At 39.7% G+C, this 20814-nt stretch overlaps 1 protein-coding gene across 3 annotated transcripts in view; it reads right to left on the bottom strand.

The window, feature by feature from the left end:
• Window positions 1-20814, bottom strand: part of eps8l1 (EPS8 like 1) — a 44105-nt gene that overhangs the window by 4981 nt on the left and 18310 nt on the right. Inside the window, exons 1-15 of one of the 3 annotated variants that reach the window (XM_031905900.1) lie at window positions 17769-17866; window positions 11356-11414; window positions 7524-7685; window positions 6596-6745; window positions 6434-6516; window positions 6076-6292; window positions 5275-5383; window positions 4873-4919; window positions 3505-3631; window positions 2954-3042; window positions 2676-2750; window positions 1282-1430; window positions 803-938; window positions 556-605; window positions 183-279 (exon numbers count right to left, since the gene is read on the bottom strand). In XM_031905900.1, coding sequence (XP_031761760.1) covers window positions 183-279; window positions 556-605; window positions 803-938; window positions 1282-1430; window positions 2676-2750; window positions 2954-3042; window positions 3505-3631; window positions 4873-4919; window positions 5275-5383; window positions 6076-6292; window positions 6434-6516; window positions 6596-6745; window positions 7524-7685; window positions 11356-11385 — 1521 coding nt within the window. In that variant the 5' untranslated portion in view covers window positions 11386-11414; window positions 17769-17866. Of the gene's footprint in view, window positions 1-182; window positions 280-555; window positions 606-802; window positions 939-1281; window positions 1431-2675; window positions 2751-2953; window positions 3043-3504; window positions 3632-4872; window positions 4920-5274; window positions 5384-6075; window positions 6293-6433; window positions 6517-6595; window positions 6746-7523; window positions 7686-11355; window positions 11415-17768; window positions 17867-20814 lie in introns of those variants that run through there. The other 2 variants (XM_004916236.4, XM_002938280.4) reach the window with 2 other exon arrangements.

The following is a 20814-nucleotide window of genomic DNA, read 5'->3' as shown; positions in this document are numbered from 1 at the left end:
AATTAATCCTTATTGGATGCAAAACAATCCTATTGGGTTTAATTAATGTTTTATTGTTTTTTTAGTAGACTTAAGGTATTGAGATCCAAATTACGGAAAGACCCCTTATCCGGAATACCCTTGGTCCCAAACATTCTGGATAATGGGTCCTATACCTGTACTAATATTAGAGCGATACTTACCTCCAGGACCTCTCCATGTAACACAGACAATTCACTGCTATTTCTCGCCACAAAGTCGTATGTACAGCTCACACGTTTGGCATCTGTTTCTTCATGGCTGCAAATAAAGGTTTAAGAGTAAGCTCTACCACATCATGTTTCCATATTGGCAATGCAACTAAAGTAATATCAATTTATAAGCATAAAAGCTATTTTTTACAAATAATTAATAATAATGTTTTAAACTGGAAGCAGACTGGTCAAAACAAATTCCTGATTGGCTGCTCTAGACAACTGCTATTGTGCAGTTCAGTGTGCAGTTGTTATGCTTTATCCTACAAACCTATGATAATATGGACTAATAATTTATATTAATAGCAAAATCATAAGTTACCCGTTTACTGCTGGAATGGGGGCAGGTATATTGACTTGAGGTGCAGATTGCTAAAAAGAATAAAAGGAAAAATATAATTAAATAACTAAAACCAGTTTTACAATTCTCTAAGGTAGATAATGTTTCATTCAGGAGTCAATTAAACAATAAATAATGGAAAAAAGGTACAATGGGCCATAAAAAGTTAATTTATGGAAGTATTTATTCACATAAAGGTCTTTGATTTACGCGTTTCTGTTGCTCTCACCTGAGCCCGCAGTTCCTCGTGGCGATGCTGAAGTTCAATTGGATCTTCCCATGGTTTGCCATTTGTGCTAACAGGTACCCATCCGCTTCTGAATGTTGGAGTGTATGGCTGACAAAATTCTTTGGGATATTCCAACCTAACAAAAGAAAAGAGTAATTCTTATTAACAAGAAGCTAAAAGATTCATTAAGCAAATATTAGCCAAGCCACTTAATTGTAGCTCATTTCTTTGCTGTTAGGTGAAGCATGAATCTAGCACAGGTGCATTAAAGAGAAATTCTTATTCTTAAACATGTTTCTTTTTTGAATTATCCCCTCTGGTAAAGGAAATGGTCATTGGAACAGTGACAGGTACAGCAGCACAATATGGACACCGTATGACAGGATGGTAACACTAACATTATATCTCTGTGCCTCACAGAATACTGTAAGAGCCCAATTGGTTGCATTTCCTATACTCAGACTTTGTTTTAGCCTTACCGTGGCTTTGTCCAGTTAGGCCCAAGGGATGTCCATAGCTCTAGCTCCTGCTCATTTAAGCTTTCCTTCAAGAAAGTTACTGCTTCATTAGTTAGCAGTGGAGTGGTAATTTCCGCAGGCATCTCCACACCACCGCAACTGTCAACCAGCTGGTTTAGGGAGAAACAGAGGCAGTTATAATTCTATTCTGCTTATTTATAAGCATCTTTACGCAGTGTTCTGCTTGTCATGGGAAAGTGGAAGGATCCCCAATGGCATAAAGCTCTAGCAGTATTTCATTATTAATCTTAGTGCAGTTAATTGTATATGCACTAGGTATATATTTGGTGCAATTTTTTAAAGTCAGTATGCATGTAAGGAGCTATCGCACAAAGTATTATTTATTTATAAAGCGCCAACATATTCCGCAGGGCTGTACATAAAGTGGACTTCATTTGCAAGAATAGCAAGCTCCAGTCATCTAGATTTATAAATACCTGCAACCAATGAAACTCACTTAAAGGAATACCGTCATGGAAAAACATGTTTTTTTTCAAAACAAATCAGTTAATAGAGCATAATCCTCCATTGAAATCCATTTTGCAAAAACACAGATTTTTTTATATTTAATTTTGAAATTTTACATGGGGCTTGCCATATTCTTCATTTCCCAGGGTGCCACAGCCATGTGACCTGTGCTCTGATAAACTTCAGTCACACTTTACTGCTGCGCTGCAAGTTGGAGTCATATCACCCCTCTCCCAGCAGAACAATGGGAAGGGAGCAAGATAGCAGCTCCCAGTAGATATCAGAATAGCACTCAATAGTAAGAAATCCAAGTCTAGTTTAGGACTCCTCCAGTTATATGGGAGTAGGAGAAATAATAGGTTATAGATGGCGCCTACACACCAATATTACAACTAAAAAAAATACATTTGTTGGTATAAGAATAAAATTTAAATGGTAGAGTGAATTATTTGCTATGTAAATAGTGTAGTTTAGAAATAAATATTACACCATCAAAATCATGACAGTATGCCTATAAGTGCCTTGTTGCAATGGAAATATATTTTCTGCAAATATTTGCTGCTGAATATTGCACAGTGGAAAAACAACCCTTTATCTAAAATGTAACGCTTGTTGGTAAATCTTGTGAGAGAGTTGACTTCCCGCAGGGAACAAAGCACCCTATCTGCAAACAGCCTCTTATGTGATCTTCTATAGGTTACTGGGTCCCACAACAAAATATTTAATGTGCCAATCAGACAATAAAATCACATATACAGTATACTGACATGTGAAGGCCCCTACCAAGAGCCCCTAACAACCAAAGGATGAAGTCCATGCTGAAGACTGTATTTCAGCAACAGCTGGAGGGCTGCACAATGGTTATCCTATTCTGTGCAGTTTCTTACCGTTCTTAGTGGGCCAAACAAGAAATGAACAAGTTCGATTGCGCTTGGATTTACAATGTTATTTCTAAGTCTTGCCTGTAATATAAAACACATAGGTATCATTATAACAGGCTATATTGACTATATACGTGCATTTAGCAACAATATAATCACAGGGTTTACTATATCCAGTGATATAGCCTTGTGAAACTATTATATATAATAATAAATGCTGTATTTAGGACATTTTAGTGAAGAACTGCTGTTGTTCAATGTCTCCTGGCTACAGAATGACCTACCAGAAGGCAAAAGCAATATTTGAATTTTCGCACTGCATCCTCATATTCTTCAATCCTGGGTGGCTTCGCTCGAAGAGTCAAAAGTCCCTCTGAACAAACACAAAATACAGAAATGAATTTCTATTGTATTACATTCCAATGAATTACACATATTTAGGATAATATTTTTAAGCACCTGTAATTACAAAGCTGGAAAGCCAGAATCTATTTCTAAATAGTAGACAGAAGTAAAGTATGTGGAGATATCTTACTGAGTTCACAAGATGTTCCTTTTCTTCATGCTTTTAAGTATACACACTGAGTGACCTGTACAAGGAATTCTGTATGGCCAGGCACGGAGAAGTAGATTGTAGGCTTTTGTGAGTAGCCCCCCAATCCTATTTTTACTCTGTAACCTTTGTTAAATTATTGTAAGAAATTTGTTATAAATTAATGTAAAGTGCTGCATAACCTGCTGGCATTATATAAATAAATGATGATGCCTAAGCCTTCTGTTCGTTTTTTTAGCCCAATGGCACATACAGGCAAATACACATTTGAACCTCACTTACCACCAGCTTCTTTTTTCTTGGTTCTTCTGGACTTTTTCCTTTGGTTGAGCATTTTAAATGCTTCGGCAGATTTCTGTAGGCTTCCCATAAAGAACTCAATGTCATCAAAGCAGTGGTTCAGCAAGTCCTGTGGAGAGAACAGCCAGGAATGATGTTACATTTATGGATTATGTATAAAGATATAGGGGGTCAAGTTCTTTTTGCATAAGTTATAGATCCCTTTTTTGTTAGGGGGAACCATAGGGTCAGCATTATAGAGGAGGGTTACAGTTATTTGTAGTGGAAGTTGTATTCCAGCTTTGTACAAATGGAAAAAAGACAAAATCCCCCAAAAAACCTCATGCTTTTACATTTTAGTTATATCTATTTGGGGAAAATGTAGAACATTTCTGCTTGATTAGCTCTTTTGTCAGCACAGGTAGGTGACACTTGTTTATATTGTTCAGCACATTTCCACTAAACAGATACTTGTAATGTTTTTATACACATTCTGCTATATTTACTGTAGCACAACAAATCCATATACAGACTTGTTGAAGATGGTGCCATTTGTTAGACAGCAGTAACCAATAGCAATCAAAAATTGACAACTAAGTTGCCTGAGGCAATTTTGCACATGGCTAATACTAAACCATACTGCTTAACAGGGCTGGAATGACCAAGTCCAATTTGGACCATTATGGCAGGGCCCCTTTGCAGGGAGTTGCTGACTGGCATGACAGCACCAAGGAGGGGCAGGCAGTTTCAGGGGGTATGCTGCTGTGTGTGCCCCCTGGGTATATTTTATTTGCAGTACCATAGAACTGTGACTGCTCAAAGAGCAGGGAAATTAAGCTGGGTGGGGGCAGAATCTGCAACTGAGCTTTTTTAACATGCTTGCAACAGAGTCTTGTTATTATATTATTAGACTACAGCAGTTAAATAACAAGTTGGAAGTAGAAACTCCTTGTACATGTTGATGCTGCTCTTGTTGAAGTAGGATATTAGCTGAGTTAACCTTAGAATTATGAAAGTTCTACACACACCTGCAGCAGAGAAGACATTACATTCGCTTTTGGTGTTTCTGCTGAAACATGCTTACAATGGTATATCTGGGACTAAATAACCCCTACAGCCAGATTGAATGACAAAAATACTTCTTTCCTTTGAACTTGCATTGTATACAAAAGAAAGTAGTATTTTTATACAATATATCCATATCAGACATGTCGAATCTACAGGTATTGATAAACGACAGTTCTCAGTATCCCCCAAGGCTGGAAGGTGTAATTCTTAGTGGGTGAGTAGGCTGTGTTTCTTACAATGCAGGATCAGAGGACAAGAACTTTGTGATCCAACAACATGGAAAACTGACAAATTGGTACTCACCACTTCATGTCCGGATCGAACAGCTGATGGGTCTGTTGCTGCTTCTCCTAATAGATAAAAAGGCATAAAATATATATTATTTAAAGGTGAGTCAATATAGATGGGTCAATGCTATCCCAGGAGTCAGAAGGTCAGGTATATTTGGGGGGAACAGTTATTTGCTGTCCAAGATTGTCTAGGCTCTATGGCTAAATGGTTGATACACTAATGATTTCCTGTATCTGTAACTTTTCATTGAGTGAAGTGGGACTCTAAACAATGGGCATAAACCAAAAAAGTCTGACAACCACTGCTCTAGGTTAGTGCTGTATTTCATTTAACAGAAATATAGTTGTACTTTATTCTATAGTACATGAATCCTTATGCATTTATGACACATGAAACTCAAAAACTCAGCCTCACCTGGAACTTTTAATGTTTTCTGTTGCAGCTGAGGACTCCCAGACTCTTGTACAAACTGCTGTGGTTTGTCATGACGCTTGATCTCACTATATAATGGTTCCTGTGGGTACTTAAAATTATAACATAAAGTTATTAAAATGGAAGGGCTAATCTAGGGACACCATAAACCACTTTTAATAAGGGATGGTAGTAAAAGGTATACCCGGTGTATTTCAACGTAGCTTTCGGCACAGCCGCACAGCCCTGCGCTGTGTTTCCCTTATTAAAGGTGGTTATTGGTATCTATAGGCAAAACTAACACCTGCTTCTAAAGCAGCAAGAACGATGCCACCACCTCGAGGGCAGGAGCACTGCTACCCCTGGCCAAGCATTAATGGGTATTACAAGCATATGGGGTTAGGTGCTTAGGCTGCACACCCTGTGCTAGAGCGCATAGAAACTATTGGTTATTTATGGGAACCTACAAGCAAGCATATCGTGGGCTCATTTACTGAGAGGCAGCAGCTTCTAAGTTTATATTAAATTGCATGTTTGCTTTGAACATGTTTTTCTCCATAGATCAAGTTTACCTTAGCACAAGGATTGTTTGCACCTATGTGTGTTTATGTAACATGATTGCCACTAATACATTGCAACAGGGACATTCTACACAACACTTAGTGCAATGTGCTAGTGCAAACAGGCACAGAAGAGTGCTAGGTAGGTTCCTAGACCCCTTAGTAAATGAGTCTACATCACCTCCACGGGGCTTTAAAAGCGAGCACCAGCAGTCCTTCTTTATTACAGACTAAGCCACATTACCTGTGGTGTCTCAATTGACTGTTGCCCCTGATCAGTTGAACTGACAATGATTTTGGTCAAAGATGAGCGAGGTGGCTTTACCATTGGTTTACGTTGTGCTTCTCTCTCCAGGATTTCTGCTGGGGTAACATACTGTGATGTCGGCTGCCTCCACTGGCCTAGCGGGGTGAATGTATTCGGGCCAGGTGCACCCTGGGCAATCTGCTCCATATTGTTCCTGCACAAACAAATGCTTGCATTAGCTGGTTGTGATGAATATATATGTATATTTTGCCGTCTCAAGGATATTTAAAAGCTATGGGGAAAACAGCCCATAGTTGTACTAGGCCATAGAAAGAATTCAATCTAGTTGCCTCACCTTAGTGCTTCAGGACGTTTTGCATTAACACCTGACTGAAAATCAGACACAGCACTGTTGATGTCTTCCTTGATTAAATGTGCCTATAACATAAAAATAAAACATGTAAATGCCTGCACAATAAATATGCAGCCTCAGTCGGTGTTTATGGAGCTGTCTTACCGCAACATAATCAGACTGGAAGAAATACACATCAGGTTTTGGCTGATATGTGTCCTGGCACACCAGTATCAACAGAGGGTGGTTCCTTCTCTCTGGCAGAACTGTATCACATCGCTGGATGGCAGATAAGGGAAATTCTTCTAGTTCCTCCTGCAAAATGTCAAAATAGATATGTAGTTACCCTTTTAAATACACCTGTCTAAATCTGAAGAACAGCAAAAATCTGCAATAATAATTTGCTATTTGCTTGATTCTGTGCAATGCAATAACAGGCTTCAAGTTTTAATTCTATAAGGGTTTTATGTTATTATTTTCTTGTTACATACAAGCAGATAGTTGTCCCATTGTTGATGTGCTTAGTAAAGGTATCCCACTTTATAATGAGCCTTTTTAGCAGATATGACTTGTTGAGCTCCCATTATACCCTTTTGTCCGAAGGCAGGCTTTGTATGCTGGGCTATGGTGTAAAATAATGGCATGCTCACTAGTTACATATCCCTCCTTTACAATAAACATTACAACAGAATAGGCTGAGCACGCACGGCAGCCCTACCCCATGTGTAAAACAGCTAGCTAAGACATCCTCACAATAAGGAACCATCAAACGTCTTTAAAACCATGCAGACTAAACAGGCATTGTGTGCACAGAACATTCCTTCCCTGCATTTGTTCATTAGTTCATATCAGTGGGTGCAGACGCATTGACTCGGCTGGGAAATTCTCTTCACAGCACTGGAAGGGCATTCTCTATTTCTAGGCACTAGGGGTCCTGTTATTCCAGCACTTCAGTTATTTCAGCACTAGAATACATTTAAGTCCCCACTGTAACTAATACTTGTTCTTGTAGATAGCAACTACACTAGAGTGTATTAGGCTTAAAAGGGACTAAAAGCATCTACTAGAGAAGTAGCAGAAAGAGAGAATTCACCTTGCTGTTTACATCTACGAGCTTGACCACTGAACTGTTCACTTCTATTAACATTTCTTGGATCCAGATTTTCCCCTTGCTATCCACTGCATTCAGCTTACGGATGGCATCTTCCACGGTGTGCACATCATCATCCTCCCCAATTGTGAATGTAACCAGATGCTGGCAAGGAAACAGAACAAGAAGTATTGTTACATTGAAAGCAAGGAGAGGATGCTTCAGATCAGATAGGTTCCTGCATATCTATGGTCAATTGTGGCTAATATATAATATGGAGCACTTTCTGCAATAAAGATTTAAGCTGGAAATACACATACATGTTTGCTAGCTGGATTATACAGACGGATATTTATGTAGCATGGATATAGGTTAGTTCATCTTTTTGCCAAGTCTTGCATCTGCTGATGCATTATGTTGGCCTTTCCTTCAAATACTATATAGCAGTGCTGTCATACTTATACAGCTCATACTCATACAGCTTGTTGAAGTGCCAATTTTAATTAACATGATGTTGTCATACAGTGAATGCAGCCTCTAAGGCAGGGGTCCCCAACCTTTCTTATTCGTGAGCCACAGTCAAATGTAAAAAGACTCGGAGAGCAACACAAGCACCATAAAAGTTCATGGAGGTGCCAAATAAGGGCTAGGATTGGCTATTAGGGGCCTCTATGCACTCTATCAGCTTACAGGGGCTTTATTTGGTAGTAAATATTGTTTTTATTCATCCAAAACTTGCCCCCAAGTCAGGAATTCAAAAATAACTACCTGGTTTGGGGGCACTGAGAGCAACATCCAACATGTTGTTCATGAGCCACTGGTTGGAAATCACTGCTCTAAGCAGGGGGCCACATTCAGCCTGTGGGCCTCCAACAGGACAACCCTGCCACTGTATGTTTACTAGCAGAGGATGTTGGTGTTGTATCAACGGTACAACACCAACAGAATGTAAATATTAAACCCAATAAGTAACTAAATTATCCTTGCCCTTTATTTCAACCCAGTGCCAGGTCTGTGGCATGAATTAGGGTAAGGAGTCTGAACCTCTATGTGTGCTTCTGTCACTGACAAGTGATGCACAGCTCCAAAAAGCCATTTACAGAACTTTTCTGAGCTGCACCACAATGTTTTCACAGCATGTTTGATGCTCAGTAGAATAGTGCCAGAAGCATTCACCCTGGCACAAGCACTACACATTTGCTTTATCATAGTGGCACATACTGTATGTACAACAAAAATCTTTCTAAAATGGAGAGACCAGGCTTGTGTGGTGCTCCCAGTACATGCAGTAACCGTGCAAAACTGACACAGACTCTTAAAGTGGCAAGATATTATGTTCCAGATGTTCTGTAAATACAATGTACACAATGTATATTGTATAGTCATATTTATAGAAATCTGGAATGTAACTAATTTCCCTGGTGATGTCTCACATGGGTGAGGCCTGGGTGTTGACTTTGACAGACTTGGGTCAACAAAGGTAAAGTACCACATAGCTGGAGTACAATAAAGCAATATGTGCAAATAAAAAAGGGTAGGAGATGCTGTTTGACATGACTGTGTATTGTGCTGAAGTTCTGAGTAATCCCATGGGTAGGTTCAGTATCTCCTGCAGGAGTAGTGTAACCAAGGGCAGAGGGAAATACAGTACCCCATGCTATATTGTTGCATAGTAATTACAATTAAACCCATTATAATGGCACAGTCAACCATCCCATAGCATGTAGCACTTAAAGCTTAAAGAGATACTGACACCAGAAATGAAACCATTTTTACATCTATCATAACATAACATGTCTTTGCATGCTATTTATAATTTTGCCATAAAAGTATTTGTCCAAGCTTTTACATTCCTTATCTGATCCCCCATGTCCCTCTATGAGGGGGTGGCCATATTTGTCCAGCAGGGGGCCATTAGCATTAGAAGCTATAACTGACAGGCTGAGAAGGGACAGTCAGGTTGGCAAAACAGTCAGGTTTTGGGATTTCAAGTAACAATTATTTACAAAAGCAAACCTAGCAGCAAAAAATGATCAACACGACCTATAGGCAACTTTTTATGTAGATTCATATTTTAAAAAGTTGTTTTTTTGTGTCAGTATCACTTTAATATTCCAGTTTTACCACATGGGAGTATGGCAACATTGTGAGCTATTAGCCTCTCACAGCTCAAGAGCAGGACCCCTTATTATTTGAGGTGAGGGGAGTGGATCAGACAAACAGCAGGACCTGATTTAACATTTGACCTGTGCCTCAAGATTAAGTAATAACATGGCATGGAGAGACAGTAAATGGTAATTTTGCCACAAAATAAACGAAGACGCCTCCCAAATCTCTCAAACCTGCCGTGTTTTATTGAGTAGGACCCTTAAGTGCCTGCGGGTGTCACTCTTACCGCCTCTCGCTTTTCAGCTTTTGAAACCGGCATGATATTTTTTTATGGCTGCCTTTCCAACATTATACAGGTATGGGATCCCTTATCCGGAAACCCGTTATCCAGAAAGCTCCGAATTACAGAAAGCTCCGAATTACAGAAAGCCCGTCTCCAATAGACTCCATTTTAATCAAATAATTCACAATTTTAAAACTGATTTCCTTTTTCTTTGTAGAAATTAAACAGTACCTTGTAATTGATCCCAACTAAGATATAAATAATCCTTATTGGATGCAAAACAACCCTATTGGGTTTAATTAATGTTTTATTGATTTTTTAGTAGACTTATGGTATGGAGTTCCAAATTACGGAAAGACTCCTTATCCGGAATACCCTTGGTCCTGAGCATTCTGGATAACGGGTCCTATAACTGTATTTATGTATAGATGAATGAGTGGCCATAGTAATGACCCCTCTGAGAGCAGAAGCAAACAAATCTTCCCATACTGCAGATTCCCATAGTGACACTCCTAGGTTTATCAAACGCTCACCGCAAAATCTCTGCTAGGACATGTAATTGATCACAAAGAGGCTGTAGCCCACAAGGCTCAAAACAAGGTGTACAAAAAAGTTTTCATTACAAGCTGATGTCTGGCAAACTGGCTGTGTGCCCCTGCCACTTTCTGTGATTAATGACTTAGCCATAGGGATACCTACCTTTTACTTTTATATTTAGGGTGCATCTTGGACCCAGCTCCCCCCTGCATTCCTTGCTCTGTCCAAAGCTGCCTGTTTTTTTAGGTAATTTAATGGTTTTATAAGATAAGGGTTAAATGTAATTTATGTGCAAATGACATGGTGACCAGGCAAGGGGGCAGCAAAACTATGTGACCCCTAAAGAACCAGGGTCAGTTGCCCAGGTACCTGTGTATAAGCAGCGGGAAATGTCAGTCAGCAACACAATGCAGGCCTCAGCTTACACTGGGGAGTCTCAGATTTAACATCTAATGTATAATGTGAACATGAAACATCAATTTAATAATTAAATCTAAAATCTAATGTTAAAGGCACAATTTGGGAAAACTTGAGTACAGTAGTACAATTTGAGGAAAAAATGGGTCCAGACTTAGGCACTTGAGCACACACTGGCAACAAGACATTTATTGCACTGGAAGAGCACAGAGGAGAATTATTATAGGGTGAGTCCAGTCCTGTACAATCTTGGACTTTCTTTTTGCAAAAGGTATTCAAGCTGCAGTCGCACAAGCCCTATCACTCTCACAAGTTAGGGGGCTTGGGCAAATCTCCTCCCTGACCTACTAAGAACTGATTCTGGGGAGAAGTTACTTTCTGCACTGTGTAAGTTTTAGAAAAGACATGTTTATGTGCTTATATAGTGACAGCATGCCCTATCTATACATTCCCAGTAATTCCCAGTATAATAAAACATAATTGACTTACGTGCACTTGATACTGAGACACATCGGCCATGATAACATTTGAATATTTCTTTCTTTGTTCTGAAAGGCAAATACATGTATATGAGTAAACAGGAGATAAAGGAGCAGCTTAACCTACCAACTCAGCAGCTTTGAGCCCATCATCTCCCTGCTGGCATTTACTACATTAGTAAAACAACTGCCAGGGCAGAGAGCAGAAATGGGCTGATGCTGCTTTAAGCATCCACAAATACATTTAAAAATAACTTTGAAATCAATGAAATGTTGTATAGAACAGCACATTTGACATGGGGTCAAAAGAAAGTGGCACTTCAGGACATAAAGTGACTAGAGCAAACTATGGATCGTTCCACAGGTCGATCATTAGTACTTCTTACACAACCCATTACACTCCCACTATTTCAGAATAAGGATTATATTGACTTTCCTAAGGATTTCATACTTATCTTATGAATGACATTATCATTGGAACATGATTCAGTTCCTGAACATGTGTTACACTAATCACCTCCTATCATGGTAAATGTTGCACAGGTGAGCAAAGGTTAAGGTAACTAAATATATATTCCAAACACTTATCTAACTGTGGAGCCATCTGTATATAACCCTTTTGGTCTGCCTTTAGTTTACCAATAGTTTCTTACAGGGTTTGGGTGTTAAGACTACTTTACAGCACTATGGAACAGTGGCACGCAACACCAACCCATCCCCATCTTACAGGGAATTAATAGGAGCACTTAGGGTTGTGAAGTACTCGCAAGGTACTATTACCTTTAAATTGGGTCCAATGATCCTTGCTTTAGCTGTTGTACAACACAAAATTTGCACTTATGGGTGGAAGTTTTATTTCGGCCATGGAATACCAAAAACTGCCTGTCCTAATTAGTGTTAATGATTATGTTCATGAAGGAGTTTCCCCTTCCCTTTTGTAATTACAATGTAGAACATATACAATAGTATCTAGCCATATACTGATTTCTGGCATCTTAAGACCTTGAGAATTGTTTCCCAACCAACACCTGTGAGCTGTACAAATACCAGCTGTGACTTCCATTTACTGCAAGCAGGAGTTCTGGCTTTATTGTGTTATGTTGCCATTTTTAGATTTTATACATGCAGCCCTTGAATTACACAATGAAGGCAAAATAAAAACATTTTTTTCATATGCAAATAAATGTTGCTGCCATAGAAGTCACTTGGCAAGAAAACCTGTTTGTCAGCCCAAGCATACAGTGATTTATGTGCAGTGGCATCAAAATGTGAAATAAATTGTAAATAAAAATTCAGAAATTCTCTTCACCTAAAATATTTAGCGCAACAGATTCCGTGTCAGGCCTAATGGTGAGGGGTCTCAGTAAAATGCATTGGCATTACTAAAGGTTAATGGCCCCACAGCAAAGTCCTTTTATGCCCACCCCAAATCTTTGGGAGATGACTCATTTTGCAGAAATAAATAAAAATTGCTATTCAGGGTCCCAGTCAGCCATCTACAGTACTGGGGTCTGCAGAAGTCACATGGTTTACTTTCACCAAGAACTACGCCCCCTTTGCCACAGATTCCTCCTCATAAGCGTATCGTTCTCTTTGTTTCTACTTCACTTCCCCTAGCTACTTTCATCCCCTGATTTTCCTTCCTCTCTTCTTTCCTTTTTTAACTCCTTGCTAAATATTCTTCTCCTACTTTCCCCATTTTCATTTAGTTCCCCCGTGGACTACTGGCGTAGCCTCCCACAGAAGAAGGACAGCCATAAGAGTGTTACAGAACATGTTATTCTATAACATCAAATCATTTCTGGTGCCATAAAAAGCAATGTTAAAAAATATCCCACTTGGGGCATAGATAATAAAACACCAACTTACACATCTAACCCATTCATTCATGCCACCGTTCTAACCCAACCAATGTGCCCTTCACAGCCAGATTATCTCCTTATCTGCCAGTAATGCCCGGATCCCCCCCCAATCCCAACCCCTTTACATCATGACATGCCCCTTAGGTCACAACCAATTTAAGTTCTAATTTAATTTCTGAAGGAGGTTACGACTGTGCCCAGCTCAGAAGCTCCTGCAGTGTCCTTGGATAAGACAGGTAAAGGATATGGCCAAGGGTAGAAAAAACAAAGTCATACAGCCTGGGGCCACAAGGCTATCTCCTGGGCCTATCTAACCATCCTTGTGGTCCTCTAGCTATTGTACTACAGCTTCAAACATCTTCTAAGCTAGAAAGTTCAATTCTAGCAAAAATTCTCTCCATTTCATTACTTGCCACTGACTATTTCATAATCAGTACTGTATAAGAATGTTCTTGCTACAGACAGTAAACAAATCATTAAACCCAACCAATAAATCATCACCACCCTCAGAAAATAAAGGAAAAATGTAGTAAAAGTTTTACGACAGTGACCAGTGAGTACCCAATAACTAGTAATGGGTGATGGCTCTGAGGTGCAAACTATGCACTGGATCAGATTCTCAGCCAATTGTAGATGAATAAAACTGTAACAACACACACATTTTTGTTTATTCTGAGCTGCTCCCATTTCCGACCAACCCCATTTCTAAGGTGCACATGAATGACCTGAGAATTCAACAACATCAACAGGCAGAAGAAATCACAAAGGAGAGATTTGTCAGGATTTACAAATAAGCAACAGACAGTAAAAAAAGCTTATCAAAGACAAACATAGCATGGGATATAGCAAAGAACATTTCAGATACCCACACTCTCACAGTCAAGGAAAATCACAAATATTCATGTTTGCAGAAAAAAATATTATTCCCCTGTTTTCATCATCGATTACATTTTGGTTAAATGCTTAATTTTTCTTTGGGTTTCTAGGACATGGCAGCAAAATAATTCCAGGGACACTTTGGCCAATGTGCCAAGGCACCACACTGTTTTGGCCTCCGCTGGCATACTGTATGTAATATGCTTTATTATTATGGGCACAGTACAGGAATATTGCTTTAAGCAAAATAACTATAGCTTGCAGATAATCAGACCCTCAAATTCTGGCTACATGATCATTGAAATACTTCTTTGAAGTCAGTCAGGTATAAAAACAAGGGACAGTGAGTCAAAACACTGGTAATATGGGCCTTTCAGAATTACAATTCCCAGCATTTGACCCCTAAAGTTCAATTAATTCAACCATAGTGCCTAATTATACAATAGACCATGGGTTTTCAAACTGTGAGGCTGGTCCCCATGAGAGGGCTGGGAGCAACGGCTTAAGGTGGCCATACATAGGCCTACCTGACCAATATCTGGCCTTAAATTGGCCAGATCTTGATTGGGCAGGTTTGCTTTTCCATTAAATCGGGGTCTGATCATTGGCTGATCAGGAGAATATCTGCTTGTTTGGCGACCTCGCCAAACGAGCAAATCTTCCCGTGTATGGCCACTCTAAGTCTATAGGCCAGTTAATGTAAGATTTGGAAAGAATGCCTTTTTGCTATTTTTGATAGCTTGCAGGCCAGTTAGTGTAAGAATTGGGGGGGAGGGGGGCGTATGCCCTAGATATTCTTGGAATAGTGGTTGAATTAACTTTTCTGATTTTTCTGAAGTGATTAAACAAAACTTTGGAATGCAGTTAGACCTGCCATTGACACATCAGCATCCAAAGGCATCTGGATGAAAGCAGAGCATGGCACAGACATTCGGCATGGCATTAGGCTGAGCAAATAGTAATTCTTTGTATTTATCTTGTACTGGATCTCAAGTAAAACCAGACCCAAGCTTGTTATAGGAAAGCAACAGAGCACAGAATTAAGGAGGCTAAATAAATGGAGTGCAGCCAAGGAAATCCATTCCTGTTTGTTTTCACAACACTGCTTTGGTGAGCTTCAAACCCAAGATGCCCACATAGACTGGAAAAGCAAATGATGCAGTGGAAAACAAAACAGATGCTTAAATAGTGATTAATATGGATTTGCATTTAATATACATGTCACGTGTTTTTTTTTCTTTTCTGTATTGCAATGATTCTCATACTGTGTAGCTGGCCCCACAGGGGGGGCTTGGAGTAGTGTTTGGCACAGCTGAGCCTGAAGACTAGTTAGGGTGGGGAAAATTTGGGGATTGCTCTCTTTAAGATCAGCTTGAATGTTAAATAGGGCAAGATTTGGAGCGAAAACTCATTTCCTGTTCTACCTATTCTTGGAACTATTCTATATAGGTACACTTGTTATGAGCTAAGGGGGGCCTTGGTTAAAAGCAAACACAAGCTGTCCATATTGATTTCACATTGTTCCCTTTTCAAAAAACACCATCGATTGACTATTGGATTCTCAGCTTCATTGATTGTGCTTTCCAAGCAAACAAACAAGTCAATTTCAGCACTCACCGCCAAAATGGCGTTCTTGCATAATTCTTTAGGCGTAAGTCCAATACATGCACTTGTGCAATGGCTGCACACACGCCAAGCACAACTATATCTTTGGCTATAAGTACCTTTAATGAATGGTGTCACTGCATCCATTTTTTTGTATGAATGCAACTGTGGTTTCGTTCGTAAATGAGCCCTTATGTATCCTAACATGTTTTCTGATGCACATGGGCATGACTATAAAGAAGAACATAAGTAACCATTGCAGGGCAAAATTATGCTGGGCATTATACCCAATAGTTGCCTTTTGTAATCCAGCCTTTAAAAGACCACACACAGGTTGATTCCCTTGTGGTCCAGTCCCATGGCACCATATGTGGACGGCTAAATTACACTAATTTACACATTGAGCAATTCAGGATGAGTGAGGGAACCTGCCAATCCCAACCTCCGGTGAGAACTGAGGTTATTGACTACTAAGATCTTTGGGTTGCTCACAATTTTCACCCACCAGAACACCTGCACGAATTATACCAGGCAGTTGGATCATATTCCTCATTGCACATTTACAAAGATAATATCTATATAATATCTATCTAATATTGCACACAAAATTTCATAGTTAACCCTTTTTACACAGGTACTTGCACACATACATGCTCCTTGCACCTAGTACCAACTCACTAATTTAGTCTTCTTTAAGGTGGAAACTGCAGGACTCACAGATGCAAGGGAGCTGCCTTGAAGAGCATGTGGGGCTCATTTATGTCTGCAAGCCAGAATTCTGGGAAAAACATGGTGATTGCACTTGAAATTGCACTTTGCTCACTGCACTTGTGGAAGCTGCCTTAAGAATCATCGAAGGTCATTTTTAAGTAAAGGGTTCAGGACATAAGCACCCGAACTCCCTGATGTATTTAGTGAGTGCCTATTAATTTACACAAAGCACTCCAGACTGCTTATGAATGAGAGCTAGTCTATAGAAAGTCCAAATATAAAAGCACCTAAATTGTCTATGCACTGCACTTGCGGACGCAAATGAAATCTTGTGTGTGTGTGTTGCACCTATTCATGCAATTGCCTTTCACAATGACACTGTTTCGACACCAAGCACGTAGACCCATGGGAAGTGACACTTTACACACATTAAGAAACCAGAACTGCAACTTCAGCACAATTTACTAATGCGGGCACTAGTTTGCACCTGCACTGGTAAATGGTGATCTGCAGGCATTTTTGCTTCTAGTGCACTTGCAATAGTGAATAATCCCACTTATCTCATGCAAGTAAGTCTGCAGTTATGTCTGCCTGAGTAAAGCACACCTAATACCTGGCCGTATTTAAGGGTGTTTTAGTCTGGGAAAGGTCTTAATTAGCCTAACACTGGAGCCAGGCAGCTTTCAATACTACTGTTATGCACAGAGAATTCATCTGCACTTACACCCTCTTCTTTACTTTCTAAAACACCTGTACATTGTGTATGTGTCTATAGGTTGTGATAGCGCCTAGTACACATAAAGCAGCTGGCATTCCAGGTCCCATGATCCTGTGCCGCATTTCTTTATAAGAATGCATATTATTCAACAACAACCATAAACCTGTGAGAAGCCCATTGTTCTGTGACAACGCCTTTTTTATCGAAGGGTTAAGGTGTGCTTCTTGAGCCCTGGACTGCTGCTGACTTGTTTGAGTTTCTATTTTCTCTTGGCATTTGACAACACCCAGAGGAGAGCACTCTGAGACTCGAGAGGCAGAAAGGCAGAAAAAGGAAAGCACGACCAGAAAGAAATGGAAAGTCATAACGAGTTTAAGAAAAAAAAGAGAGAGAAGGAAAAGTGAAGGAAAGGAGAAGTGAAGAATAAAATGTTATTATAACACCAGGTAGAAAACTATGTCACAGTAAATGTCTGCCTGCTTAAGGGCAAGTTCACCCACAGAGTTCCACACAGGGATTTGTTCCCTGGTCAGATGACAGGCTTACTCAAGATTAGCACCCACTTCCCTGCTACACGCGTCTCAGCTCCAGCCTGACTTAGTGGAGGAAAGCAGATAGGGTATAATTATGCCAAAGACAAGAATAATTTACCTTAAACACGAACTGATGGTGCCTAGATAGAATGCTGAATCCTGCAAAGAACATGCAGATCCTGTGCCCAGTACGATATGACTTTACAGACTTTTCAGGTGAATGCACGAGGAGGGCCCAACCATTAGTTCTCTGGTTAAACCAGTTTGTCTTGTGTATGCAGGAAATGTTTAGGATCCGGCACTTTTCCGTGACACAGGCACTTAAGATTTAATATTTAGCTTCTGCATTAAGGATGTTAAAATTAGGATAGATACTACATTTATTAGTTTCACCATACAAAAGACAAATGTATAGGTGGGAGTATATGATATTTAAAGGGCCCCTATTTGTTTTTTAATTTTGCAACATTGTGCTAATAAAAACCTGTTAAATATCTGTTACATATGGTACTTCTGATATGTGGCCACACTCCCTGGAGGACTAGGTCATGACACCTGCTGGCTCCTTGTAAGAGGATAACAACACAACAGGGGAGCTATGGTAGGTGAAAAGACCGTCCAATCTGTGATACAGTATTAGCTCAGGCAAACCCTTCTAGGCACCAATGAGGTTATAATGAAAAGCACACTTATTGTACAATAACCTCCTAATATTTACAGTAGACAAATAAGAATGGAGAATAAAACATGAAACTGAAGTTTTCTTTTACTGATAATTCTTTAAACTGGGAATTCTTTGTTCCCTTCTACGTGGTGCACTTGTGCAAAGAATATTTTTTAAGATTTAAGGGCGTTTAGCAGGGTGTTGGCACCAAATGTTCATTTATATAAAGACAACTGCAAGCTGAGATTCAGAGATACCCTTTGTTTTACTGTCCAGACATATTAGTGAGATATCAGTGCCACAGTAAGACCATTGTGTATGCAGCACTCCCATAGATAGGCTAGGGGGAACCAAAAATAGGAGAGCTGCCCACTACAAATCCACATAAGGGGTTAACAAACCATTGCATTAAACATGCATACTGTCCTGTTGTCTACATAGGCCTACAAACTAGATTTGTCTTGTTTATAAAAATCTGGTTAATCAGGAACCATTTTGGCAGGGCGTGGGCAAAGTATGTATCAACCCTACCCCCGAGGATGCAACCTCTGCTCAACATTTGTACGACTTAAACGATGCATCCCACGCCTGGGTAAGAGCCTAAAGGGGCATTTTACTACCAGACATGAACAAATGTATACACTGTTTCCTAATTGGCTGCTGCAGCACCCTCAATTTAGTATCAGATCCTCCAGGCCATCATTTGCCAGCTTGTTATGGCAGAGGAATGCACATCTTTTATACACACTCATAAAAAAGATAGTGCTTTCTAATTTAGTGGCTAATTTCTATTTATTGATGTCGTTTATGTGATTAAACCAAGACAGAACATCAATTATATGCTGATTAAAAGAGCATTTAATTAGGAATAGACTCAAAACATATAAAACTAGATGATGAAGGCTAAACATGTGTGTAGTTATACACAGTAAATACAAAGCTTCTTATAATGAACCAGTAAAATGGCAGATGTACTTATTATATTCAGTGCAATTTGTGTGTGAAATGGTTCTGACTCGGGAGTTTGTATCTGGGCTTTCAGGGCTGCTGTTAAGCTGCTCACACAGTATTTTGAGCAGAACACAATGCTGGTTGCATGCTCACTGTTTAGTAAACAGTTGCTGTGAGAGACAAGGTGATCCCATAAATGTCACTTGACACAGCCCCAGGGCCACCATCAATAATCAAGGGGCCCTTGATATTCCCTGGCCAAGCCCCATTATCACAAATCTCTGTTCATGATCTGCTCACTGTCCCATAAGTCCCAAGTCTTTGCCAAACACAAATTTTAATTTTATCTTGGGGCCCCCTCTACCCCAACCCCATACCCTTCTAAACAGCCCTCTATAAACAAAAAAAATTGGGCCCTGTGCTTAATTTGAGTTCCAGCTAAGAGGTCAGTGGCACAGTGCTGCTCCATTGTCCACTTACCTGATGCCACCCAAATTCCAGGGGCACAAAAATTTGCACCAATTAGTAAATGGCAAATGGGCACAAGTTGCATCTGTGAGTGAAGAGAAGGCCCACTGGTAAGACACAATTACATACCCTTATATTGTGTGAGACCCAGAGGTAAGGATTCCTCCATCATCATATTTGTTCCAGTCTCCATAAAATAATTATATTCTGCTTTTCCTTTGAATTATAGAAGCTGGTAGATTGCACAAGCCGATATGCTGTGCCTCAGCATTTATTTCAGGGTCAACAAATAAAGGCCCTTGGGCTGGTTAATCTCAAACCTAGTTGCTTTGTCACACACTCAGAACCTCTGCAGATAAACAATGAGTCTCCTCAGGTTCCGCCCGCAGGGATCCTAGAAGCATCACAGCTTCCAAGATTTCTCTTAGGTTGCAGAAACATTATTCCTTTAATGAAGTGCGGCACTTTGATTCTGCGCAATCTAATAAACTGTCAGTGAGCCTTTAACCAAGGACAATTAAGTGGTGCCTGGAAGCTTCTCTAAGAAACAGCCGGTATTTAAGTACCAGTAACACCTTTATATGCATTTAAATATAATGAACTGTTACCCTGCTCTTCATGTTTGCTTCTGTAACACTACTACAGTGTATATAAATAAACTGCTGAATGTAAGCCACATTTTACTTACCAGTTGGTAGGACAAAATAAAAAATACATCACCACCCTAATAAGAAGCCTTCTGTATAAACAAACCAATCTCTTACCCCCAGCTGCATCTTGTTAGGCTTTGAGAGAAGGAGCACCTCATTAGGGGTAGAATGATAATTTGTTCTGATGACTTTACTTCAGTTTCAGATTGAGGGCATAATGGGTAAGGCTTGGATACAAATAGTAAATACCCATGATTCATGTAGAGCCTTTATTTTTCCACATTCATCTCATCAGATAAATTCTGATATAAAAATGTGAATATTTGGTATTAATGCAATGCAAGGGAAGCTGTGACTGATCCATATCCTATCCATAGCCTTATTCTTATTAGATTCACATTCCCATTCATAAGGTCTTTTGAAAAGGAAGC

This window comes from Xenopus tropicalis, chromosome 7 (genome assembly GCF_000004195.4).
Source record: "Xenopus tropicalis strain Nigerian chromosome 7, UCB_Xtro_10.0, whole genome shotgun sequence".
Classification (NCBI taxonomy): Eukaryota; Metazoa; Chordata; class Amphibia; order Anura; family Pipidae; genus Xenopus; species Xenopus tropicalis.
Note: the sequence above shows the minus strand (reverse complement) of the source record. Positions and strands in the feature narration are given on the sequence as shown.